The sequence below is a fragment of the Amia ocellicauda genome, chromosome 23 (genome assembly GCF_036373705.1).
Source record: "Amia ocellicauda isolate fAmiCal2 chromosome 23, fAmiCal2.hap1, whole genome shotgun sequence".
Classification (NCBI taxonomy): domain Eukaryota; kingdom Metazoa; phylum Chordata; class Actinopteri; order Amiiformes; family Amiidae; genus Amia; species Amia ocellicauda.
In genome coordinates this window covers 5,638,580-5,650,868 of record NC_089872.1, presented here as the reverse complement: position 1 = coordinate 5,650,868, position 12,289 = coordinate 5,638,580, and the positions used below count along the sequence as shown (strand labels likewise).

Here is a 12,289-nt window from a genome sequence, read left to right as displayed (position 1 = left end):
TGACTCAGAGAGGACAACACTCAGACTAACCTCAAACATGCAATAAAAAGAGTGGCACCCCAGCAGGTTTTGACTGGAGCACTTTGCATTAGTTGCTTTTTAAATACATTAAGATGTTAAAATGTCACATTACAACTTTCTCCCATATGCCTCATTAGATGCACTTTAACTCAAGTGTCTCACTCACATTAGAATTATTCACTATTGAGAACAAAAACATCCCTGCTTACACTCCAAATTTGCCATTCACAATCTCTCTGTAACCCGAGCCATCCCCCACAAAAATAATGACCTTGAAGATCACACTGTCTAACAGAGGAAGACTCAACCCAGTCTAGTGGAGAAGAATGATTTCAAACATAAAACTGGGCAACCAATCAGAAAATGTAGATAATTAGTAGCAAATGATCTTTCTTTTAGTGGCCAACACTAATTTTGCGACTCTTAAGTGTCTGAGATGTTGCTTACATTGAAATTACACGTTGCCGCAAAGTATGACAGTGATCTCTCAGACCCTTAATGAAAATCTAACGAGGCAGTGTTTTGCATATAAAAGAAAAATTAGAATGGATTATGTTGGCCATATTCAGAGATGAGACGAAACGCTACTCTGCTCAGTAAATGGGTCTACATTGTCAGCGCCAGTTGGCACTTGCAGTGGCAGATGAGAGTGGGGGAGGTACATGAACACCAATTACTACATTTCAGGGACGTTTTGCCATTAATGGTGTCACAGATGACATTAGGAAGGGGCAACAAAAGAAGCAATGCCTGGAAAGCCTCGAGTTTCATGTTTCCTAGGAGGGTTTATGTAGGCAACCAGTTGTTGACTTTAGAATGATAATGTATTTTCAGGTTATTGTTGTTTAATGCACAGACCTTGTGAATCAAATATGAAATACTGAAAACAGGAAAAACATACCCGGCCTATACGTATGTAATATTGAAGTTATAAGAAGTATAAGATTCCAGTCATAAACTCAGCTGTTCTGTATTCCCAAGGTGTGCTCATACTCTTTAATATTTCAGAAGCATTATTCTCAGACTATGGTGAGGTAATACAAATATATCATTCAGCACGAAAACGGACACATTAATTATTGATTCAACACCAACTTTACACCAAGCCTCCGTTTTTAAATTCTGTCTGTGTTCTATCGCTGTGCAAGCCGAACTCAAGAATTGACTAAGAATGCACACATGACAAGTTAAAAGTGGTGCCTCTAAACCGAGCATGTGGTGGTACTGCTCAGCACTGCACAGCATGCACTGTAAGAAGCCCAAAAGCCAAGATAAAAAAAAAAATAATGATGATTTTGCACTGCTCTGAAGTAATCAGTTTTATTTTTCCAATAATTTATGAGGGTGCAGCAGACAAATAATTCTCAAAACGTTGGAGGAAAAGAATGTGCATTGACTTTTCAGTAGGGGATCCGTGTGCTGAAGGTCATCCAGGGCAGAAGGAAATTCAAGGGGAGCCCAATAACTTTGCTGCTTGAGTAATGCATAAGGCTTATGAGTCTGGGAGCCATACCTTCAGGGGAAAAGTTGACACTTGTAAACAAACAGCTCAATCCCCCAACTGGTGACGAGATTTTCCCATTTCTTGATATTAAAAATAGTAATTAAATAATTAGCAGAGCACAGCTGAGACGTCCTTCAGGGGGAGAGGACGACGCACTAGAATGTCAGAAGACATCTAGAAAGATAAATACAGAATGACTCTCTGCTACTGTCATATGGCGGAGGTGGTCATCAATCTAAGTGTTTCTTGAATGGGTACAATGCACAATCTCCAAATGCCTAAAAAGAGACATACTGAACAGACTTTGGACTTTTGGTCTTTCTGAACATTAACTGCTTTGATGAAGGAAGTAGACAACCTATTTTTTCTAATTTCCTCCTTGGTTCTTACATTCTTATCAGTGCATCTCTCCATCATATAGCTTGATTACTACTTAATAATTTATTTAAATATACTAACAAAATAAGTTCGAATAAGTTCTGAAAGGTAGGGCCACCTACCAGAACTGTTCTACCTTTTCTCACTTCAATCAATAGAGCACTATTTTGAGTTGAGCACCAAATGCATGTGTGTATGACCCAAAACCTTTGAATAGAGTCTAAGAAGCACACTGAAAAGTAAACTTCCTGAGCCTTTTTGTTTGACAGGAGATTCTTCCTTCCTTCCAACCTAATACAAATCCATCAGGTACTGTGCTGCGTTGTAATTTGTGATTGATGGCTAGGCTGAAGTCGATTTGCTCCCGTCCTGTGTATGCACTTTCTGGCAATCAGTGGTGAGAAAATTATTTGGGAAACAATTTTTCTTGGAATTGTTATCTTGGATAGCAAATCACCTTCACAGAAACAAATACAGTGTGTGATGAACAGCTAGAAAGAAACAAAATATGAAGAAATTGCAGAAGAAACAAGCTCTTCTTTCAGCCTGCCCCAGTTATGCTATTTTAAATGGGTTTTTTTGCCAGGTAAATCAAATAAGACAAAATTCTCAATGCGAAAATCATTGATTTCAAAGCTGAACATATTTCCGACTGTGTTCTGAAATGGCCAGGGGAAACATTTTCTAAATAATTGAAGATATACACTCACCTAAAGGATTATTAGGAACACCTGTTCAATTTCTCATTAATGCAATTATCTAACCAACCAATCACATGGCAGTTGCTTCAATGCATTTAGGGGTGTGGTCCTGGTCAAGACAATCTCCTGAACTCCAAACTGAATATCTGAATGGGAAAGAAAGGTGATTTAAGCAATTTTGAGCGTGGCATGGTTGTTGGTGCCAGACGGGCCGGTCTGAGTATTTCACAATCTGCTCAGTTACTGGGATTTTCACGCACAACCATTTCTAGGGTTTACAAAGAATGGTGTGCAAAGCGAAAAACATCCAGTATGCGGCAGTCCTGTGGGCGAAAATGCCTTGTTGATGCTAGAGGTCAGAGGAGAATGGGTCGACTGATTCAAGCTGATAGAATAGCAACTTTGACTGAAATAACCACTCGTTACAACCGAGGTATGCAGCAAAGCATTTGTGAAGCCACAACACGTACAACCTTGAGGCGGATGGGCTACAACAGCAGAAGACCCCACCGGGTACCACTCATTTCCACTACAAATAGGAAAAAGAGGCTACAATTTGCACAAGCTCACCAAAATTGGACAGTTGAAGACTGGAAAAATGTTGCCTGGTCTGATGAGTCTCGATTTCTGTTGAGACATTCAGATGGTAGAGTCAGAATTTGGCGTAAACAGAATGAGAACATGGATCCATCATGCCTTGTTACCACTGTGCAGGCTGGTGATGGTGGTGTAATGGTGTGGGGGATGTTTTGGGCATCGTTTAAATGCCACGGCCTACCTGAGCATTGTTTCTGACCATGTCCATCCCTTTATGACCACCATGTACCCATCCTCTGATGGCTACTTCCAGCAGGATAATGCACCATGTCACAAAGGTCGAATCATTTCAAATTGGTTTCTTGAACATGACAATGAGTTCACTGTACTAAACTGGCCCCCACAGTCACCAGATCTCAACCCAATAGAGCATCTTTGGGATGTGGTGGAACGGGAGCTTCGTGCCCTGGATGTGCATCCCACAAATCTCCATCAACTGCAAGATGCTATCCTATCAATATGGGCCAACATTTCTAAAGAATGCTTTCAGCACCTTGTTGAATCAATGCCACGTAGAATTAAGGCAGTTCTGAAGGCGAAAGGGGGTCAAACACAGTATTAGTATGGTGTTCCTAATAATCCTTTAGGTGAGTGTATATCAGAAATCAAAATGTTTGAATATTTTAAAATACATTTGACATCAAATCCAGTTTGCTTTGAAAGTAAATCTTCTGGACTGAAAAAATATTTTCAAAAATACTCAAACGTAAGATGTACAGAAATCTCAAGTTGTACAAAGATCTTCTAGTCAGAAGGGCCTTAATGCCCTGGAGACCTATAAACTAGATCTATATACTAAGAAATGAAAAACCGTTGCAAACGAATGTTCACAGTTGCTTTGAGACGAGCTCCTTCACTCAATAGTTGTAAAGAAGTATGACAGACATAACTGAAGCTACTTAGATTTTATGTACATGCTGGAGTGGATTATAAGGAAAGCTGCAGGGTGCTTACCTTTCTAAATTTAGCTTTGGCTTTTACAAGCAAGACAAAACCTGCTTAGTTAATTACAATGGATGGCACATTACAGTTTGCAATTAACTGAGAGACCAAGAGAGGCGGTGTACTTTTCTATCTTGGCCTTACATCTTTACTCCATCTTGGTCTTTTCTATCAGACATTTCTTGGTTGTTTCACTTTGAATTCTTTCATCTCCCGATTTCTTCCTACCCACTTCACAACATTGTCTTGTGTAATTCGTAGGAAGCTAAAATTTGTCGTTCAGGCTGTTCAAATCTAAGTGTGGGAGACAAGGTCTTAGGCAAACAAGATATGAAATTTTGTTTAGAAGATGATGATCTGTGACATGATTCCCCTGTCCCAGCACATGGCAGATGGGTTATGTGATTGTGACCGGCCACGTTGGTTGGGTCTAGTTCATCAGCCGGCCGCAGGAGGTCAGCTGAAGACGCACAGCCGGTAGCGCTGAACTTGATTGCAAGCCCCCCCAGCAGCTTGGCGTTCCCTCATTTGACCTCTCTATCCCTGTCTTGCAGTAGTTGTTGCAGACCCTGTCTCCCTCACCCAGCACCCCTGCCTGGAAGCCTGACTCTCTTTTCACAGTTATTTTAGTTACCCACCCTATGTTTTTTGGGATTAGTAATGCAAGTAATGAAGCCTTTATGTGAGGAAACTTTTCTTTAGTTTCTTGTACCTACAGTCCTGACATTTCCCTACTTCAAATAAATACCACAGTCTCTATATTGACTCATGCCCTGTGTTGGATGTTCTTCCTGCCTAAAATGGCTACGCAGCCCTTTTAGCCCCAAGCATCTGACCAGGCTCTCCGAGGAGCTGCTGGTGGATTAATTACACTCAGGATCACTCAACAGCCCAGACCTATGCTAGATGTATAAACATATTGCTCAGAGACGCTACCTGCTGAGAGCTCTGGAGGGCTTATGTAACTTTCCCTATTCTTAACTGCATTACATCATGATGTGCCTACTGATTTCAGTGTACTGTAAAGTTATAACAAAACACATCCCACGGACAACTGCACATCCCCATTCAATCCTGTAAATATGCAGTAGATGTCTTCTAACTTTAGGTACATTCTCCACACCTTTTACACAGAGAAGGTTTCCAAAAAAAATATTTTCTTTGGTCTGGCTGTTGTCTTTGGGATAAATAAATACGGATGTATATCAATATAATAACCCAAGTGATCGGGATATAGGGAGAGAAATAAATAAAAAAATACAAAATCAGTGTTTCACAGGGTTTAGTGCTTTATTTTTTGGAAGCCTAGGTTTAAAGCTGTAATTCAGTGTTTCAACTTCAACGTTACTTTTGTAGCGTTATGTTGGGTGTATTTTGATAAGAGCATTTTGGCTCTGAGCTGAAGCACTGATCTAAAGAAGACCTCTCCCCCCCAAAGTTATCAGATTTCCTTAGCTCATCAGCTTGGAACTGGTTTGCATCAGAGTGACAGTTTTGGGGAGGATGGCACCGAGAATGGGCCGAATGGTTTAGAGTCCTGCTGTGAAATGTCTGGAGAAAGGGGCCTGTAGGTGATAAAAACTCTTTGAAGTGGACGAGAGCCGAAATCCCGACATAGAGCTACGAACCGCGGCCAACCGGCATTTCCAAAAGATGGCATGGATTGACATCAGTCATAAATCAAGCCCCCCTCCAATAGGACACTGGGGGCTGAAACTGAAATCCAATCTCAAAAATTCAACAACCAATCACCTATTGATCTGACAGACTATAAGGAACAACGCACGGCCTTTTTCTCTCTCTCTCTCTCACCTGAACCAGTAACTCGCTGCCACAGCTCAACCTGTAGCTCTGTTGCCAGAACCAGAACCAGAAACCAACTAAGTCTTTGCCGGCAACAGAAGAGTTAAACTGGGAGAAGGAGATTGAGCCGTACGAAGAATTCTTTTAAAGGACTTTACAGACTGCGCTGCCCGCCTGTGCCCACCTGATCAGTGGAGTTTTACAGCTGGACAATTGACTAAGTCGACTGTATACGAAAGTGTCAGTCATTTAAATAGCTATTTGAGTCTTAAGAAACTTGACCCTTGGAAAAAACAGGGCCCTGCTTTCCTCAAAGACTTTGTCTTCAAGTAACTACGGTGGAACCCTGCTTACAAAGAAGATTTTGTGCACAACCTTGGAGCCTTCAAACCAGTGGAAAATCTGTTTGGAAAATACTCTACATTCACGAAACCCCAACTTCCAGGTGCATCGACTGAGCGGAATTCTTGGACAAAGCCGAATCGGACTGCCTTTGTTCCAACCACATGGACCTCGTGCCATGTGCTGTTATCTGAGCCCGAAGCCAGAGAGGCCTCTCTGCGACGAAGTTCAGATAAGTTTAACAGTTTGGAGTTCATGATTCATGACATTTGAGAAATCAATTAGAAATGTTAATCTGTGATTCATAACTCTAGAATGTGTAATATCATTTAGTTTTCTTAAATATAAATGTGTGTTGCATTAAACTGTTTTGTTGATAATTTTAGAAATAAAATCTGTCAACGCCGAGAAATATCTTCTCATTCCTGTTTAACTGTTTAGTCTGAAATTGACACAAGTTAATAGACATTAGATTATTGGTGGCCCTGCCTATCCTTAATCATTGAATAATAATCAGTTAAGGGAAATTGTGGTAACAAGTAATGATAGGATCTTTCTCGGCACCTAAACGTAAATGAGACTGATATATATATATATATATAACAAGAAGTTACCAGACATAAATACTAACCTGCATAGTTATTCAATGTCTGACTAATAATACTAACGAGAGACTCACCTTCGTCTTACTAACTGGTATTGTAGTCAATGTGTTTATAACCTTTTTTGTTTAACGATTTGTGTGTTATCATATGCGATCCCATGGTCTTTGATTTGGTCACGGAAGTGATTTGTCTTTGATTTGTTGATCTAGAGTTGAATTTTAATTAGTTTTTCCCTTTCGTATAACTAGTGTAGTGCTACATTTAGTCTTTGTTTTTGAATAAATTTGACAGTTTATATCTTTGGAATTGGTGTCTGCGTCCAATTATTACAGAAATTGAGTTCTACAAGATTCCAGGATTCGTGATAAGGTGATACTATAAATTCACTTCTTTAATTGAAATTTATAAGTGTACCTTACGCTACACTTTGTATACATTTGTTTATGTTTCATCACTTGTATTCAGTTCTGTTCACTTCCTTCACTGCATTCCCCTCAGCAGGACCCTTAGATTTGAGTGCAGATGATCATCTCCAAACTACAGGCACCCATACATTACTTATTTCAGCAGGAGTCATCTCTCTACATGGACCTGTATCATCAATCAGAAAACTAGCACAACTAGTTATTTATTAGCAGATGCCCTTGTCCATAAAAAGGCGTAGTACTGCTTTTTGAAATGAAAGTAATTTTGCTTTAGTGATTCAAGCATCTGACTTCTGTAATATTAGAGGCTTCAGTTATGGCTTACTATATCTGACTTGTAATAATGCATGTAGGATGTCAAATAGCATGAAGTTCATTATTTTGTTGCTTGCATTTTGGGAAATCTGTTTCAACCTATTTTACAGACAGCTAACGTCTTACAGTAATAAGTAAATCATGTTCTTCATCTTCAAAGTGATACTTCAGATGTCAACATACTGTTCCAGATAGATAAATATATGTTTTAGAATAGTGAATGAGCACTGCCTTCATATGCCATGCGGTTGAATGTGAAATTAGTATTTTGAATGAACTACCGAGAAGCAATGTGTGACTTGGAAAAATAATGAAGAAATCTTCCATTTATTTGCAGGTCTCGGACCCCCGAAAACACAATCTGCTGCATTTGATTTGCTTACATTTATCTGGCAAATACGTGTCTGCAAAGCAAGCTGAATTTGGACTGACTCTAGCAAAATAAACTAGTCTGCTTGGAATTGGAGAGAATACTGTTTATCTACTGGAGCTTTTCATCTCACGAGTGGTCCAAACATAATATTCAATTTGTATTTAGTATAGTGCCCTTCGCAGGAGTGATTTACAAATTGAATATAACAGATAAGCAAAATAAACAAATACCATTAGACTATAGCTTAAGGTCTAGGTCTAATGGTTGCCTCCCCTTCAGGCAGTATAATTATATGATACAGCAGCAAGAAGATTAGAAAGCTCCTAAGTGGTGCTGCTGGCTGTGGTCTTCCCTTGAGACTTACCCTGTGCAAACAAATATGATACAACACTTTATTTGGTCATGAAGAATAAAAAACTAAAAAAAACCTATGGAGTTCACAAGACACAGCCTAGGTCATCTAAACAAAACTTGGCCCAGGTTAGCGGCTTTTCTCATTGACTACCTTGTAGAGCAACCTAAGTTTCTAAATCTGCAGGCAAAGACTGAAGAGGTACGTCTCATGCTCTTACAGCAACTCACGGCTTCATGAATCAAAGAGACGCTTCTGGAGGCAGAAACAACCACTGTGGAAGGAAAGCCGGTTGCCAAAGAAATCTCGAGCGATGAAACAGTGCCGCGAGCTCAGTAGTTGTGCCGGTTTTGAAAGTGGAGCTACGGCAACCAGATCTTAGATTAATGGTTTGGATTTCTACAGTCATTTTCTCGCCTGTAGCTCATTCATCCCTTGAAGGATGACACGGTAGAAAATAGACACTATTTTCTCTTTGATCCTTTTCCCAATTCCTGTCATTCACCTCACAAAACCAAACGTATACTATGAATTGTATTAGATTCAATTACATCTACCATATTTTATTTTAATACTCAGATAATTAAAAGTTAGTCATTGTTAACTCCACTGCTGAAGCACAATCTGCCCATCTGTAGTGCACAGTTGGCAAAACTGGGATTAAAGCTGCTTTCATTGGATCAATGCTTAAACCCTTAAGCCAATAACAAAGTCATTTATAGGCTAATCTTTTGATACACACACACACCTCTACAAATGTGTTTCAGACAAGGGCCTCAATAGTATCCTGGGGGTTGGGGGCAAATCAATGTATCAACTCTGTACAGGAACAGCAGCAACTGTGACAACCCCCTCATACACCCCCACCCCCCCTTGCCAATACAGCAGTCCTGGAGTCTAGAGAGTTATCATCCATCATCTGGAACATCGATACTGCCTGCCTGAGTTTCCATAGTTTTTTTCTCTCTCTTTTTCACCTCTTGAACCACCGTTGTATGAGAGGAATTTGCCTTGATGCCCAGACCTGGTAAATACTACTATATACAAACAAAGTAGCTAAAACAAACAGGACAGATATCCAGTTTCTGTTTAAAGAAAAAAGAAAAAATACAGCTCTGTAGGTGTGCTTTCAAGAATCCAAAAAATAATTCTGCAATCTAATATGTGTGTCTATATCTCGATGGGAGGTGGACTATGCAGGGAGCTTACATTAACAAATCTAAAAAGCACTGTGGAATGGAGAGGGCAGAGAGCAATTGCCAATATCAGTATCCTGCAGTGTTAAAAGGACCCCAAAAAAAAAACAAAAACGCTTATTTTTCTGTGTAAGGATCGGGATGATATTAAGTCACCATATCAAGGTTTTTGTCCATTCTTTAAAAAGGAAGGAGGAGGAAAACTGGACAGTGTTAAACTGCAGAGATGGAAACACATTCACATTCATTCTCACTGAATAAAAATGATCCCTTCGAACCAAAAGCGTGTTTCCTAAACTCTGTTATGCCTCTCATCCTTACCGACAGGGAGGCTCTGGGTTGCGTTTGGGGGGGGGGGATTACACAAGCTAAAAGGGAGATTCAGACCGACAATGACAGCTACAGATTACAATTTAACGCAAATTAGTATTACAAAACCAGCTACACTGAAAATAAGAAAAATACATAACAGCAACTTACCCCGCTTGATTTTCTTCTATGCATCATTACTTGATATGTGATGGCAGACTTCACCCTATCACCTCATGACTTGCCTGGCCGCTGGTCGTTAATCGTGAATGAAGCCGTTTATATAGTGATTCAGGTCATAGGGCAAGGAAACTGGAGTAAAACCAGGCCCACCCACTAACATGCAAGTTCCAGTCAAGAATAATTCAAATCTACCTGTATATTTTACAAAGCACAGCTGCATTTCGAGCAGTTACCTTTGTTATATTATAATCTATGCAAGTCTATGCATGCAGTAATTTGTATGTTTAGTGCAATAAAGTACCATTCTTTATCACATGGTACTATTCTATAGTGTGTGTATTTACATTCAGTGACTCGTAACTGGTAAAACTGAGGCTACTGTGCCTCCTGCAGGCAGGACTCAGTACTACACACGCTGCATTCGACTAGAGAGCTGCCTGTTGGAGTGGCTGGGAAAAGCCGTCCTCTTTTTAAAGGCACACTGCGGAAATAGGTCTGTTGCGGGAAAGCTGACCAGTCAAACGCTCTCTCTCACCCACAAGTCACAAGGCAGCAAAATAACTTGTCATCTCCCAATTATATCATAATATTTAAAAAGTTAAAGAAACAAGTATGCTTACACAAAAATTACGACTGTACAAAAATAGTGCAGCTCTCATCTTTCTCTCTGGCATAGTGGATGCATATGAGAAGACATTTCATTTTCAGGAATCAAGTCCACTGGGATATGACAGCACTGTTATTCAACATCCTCACAGGCATTAAAAGGCAGTGGAAGACATTAAAATAACCTGGCTAAAGGTTAGCCTGCTCACCCACTGCAGTAATCTCTGCACACCGTGCTTCCAATAAATACTGTAACCTCTTAAAACATTTAAATGACTTGATGTTACAGCTAACCTACATCTGTGGTTGCTTATGTTTAAAATGTATATCTGCTGAACCAGTAACTAACTAGAAAGCAGTACACTATAATGTCCACTATAATTACACTACGGGAGGAATAGAACTGGAAGTAGTAATGCATGAGAAAGACCTAGGAGTTTATGTGGACTCACATCAAACCAGAGGAGCTTTTCCAGATCTGCAGGGACACACGGACCCGGGGACACAAATGGAAATTGGGCTTCAAGGCATTCAAGACAGAAAACAGGAGATACTTCTTCACACAGAGAGGCGTCACAATCTGAACAAACTCCCCAGTGACAATTTGGGAACATTCAAAAATAGACTGGATAAGATCCTGGGATCACTTAGTTATTAATGGACACCAAACGAGCACGATGGGTCAACTGGCCTCCTCTCGTTTGTAAACTTTCTTATGTTCTACAACAAACCAAGCCGGTGAGTTATGAAAAATAGGTGTTATGTGCAAACTGACGAAGGAGAGGAAAGCTCACCTCCACATCCCTGTGAAGCTGTACATGATGCTGACGCAGCGAGGCAGCTGTGGTGGGGTCACTCCGTCCAGCTGCACAATGAGTGAAGGAAACCCAAACAGCACCAGGTACTTCACGTAGAAGAACAGGACCAGGCCCAAAGCAAGCCCACCTGGAAGCCGAAGGAGATTTTTGTCAACACAAGTCCAGTGTAAAACTCAACATTAAAAACACTGTACAGACTTTTCCATTCTTACTCCTGTTAATTAAGTCTTTAAATGTACACTACCGGTCAAAAGTTTTAGAACACCTAATTTTTTCCAGTTCTTATTGAAATATACACAGTTTAATGTCTCAATGTAATGTAAATTAAAGCATAGAACAAATAAACAATTAGAGATAAAAAATAAATCATGGAATCATTTTAACAAAATTTAACCCGTTAAACTGACCCCTTAAAAGGGCACCAAATCTGTGTGCTTCTCTTTAATCCCATGTGTACTCTAGTGTATGTTTGGTTATGTTTTAGTCTCTCATTTAGATAGTATGTAGAAAGAAAGAGGCTCCCTTAAAACCAAACCTGAAAGATGGAAAATGTCAAGTTTCTATTCCCACAGGAATAGTTTGCCAAAACAGGCTTTTGAAAGTTATTTGATTGACTAAGCACATATAGAAATGTAGATTTATTTTATGAAATGCAATCAATACATCTGTAACATAACAGAGATAACAGACTGCAAGATTGAAGAATTGTTGTAGATGCTCTGACATGACCAGTTTTCCTGAAAGGTCAAAGCATGTAATTTAGTCTTCAGAGTCCAAATCACCCACTGAAGATTTATTGTTCAAAGGGGATCATTAAAG

The 12,289-nt window shown here is 39.8% G+C and overlaps 1 protein-coding gene across 4 annotated transcripts in view; it reads right to left on the bottom strand.

The window, feature by feature from the left end:
* The window catches only part of hhat (hedgehog acyltransferase), a 129,491-nt gene that overhangs the window by 91,223 nt on the left and 25,979 nt on the right, over positions 1-12,289 (bottom strand). For all 4 annotated transcript variants that reach the window (XR_010805312.1, XM_066696454.1, XM_066696456.1 and 1 more), the window contains exon 8: positions 11,447-11,597. Coding sequence is in view for 3 of the 4 variants with exons in the window: in XM_066696454.1 (XP_066552551.1) it covers positions 11,447-11,597 (151 nt within the window). In the remaining variant the exon portion in view is untranslated. The remainder of the gene's footprint in view (positions 1-11,446; positions 11,598-12,289) is intronic.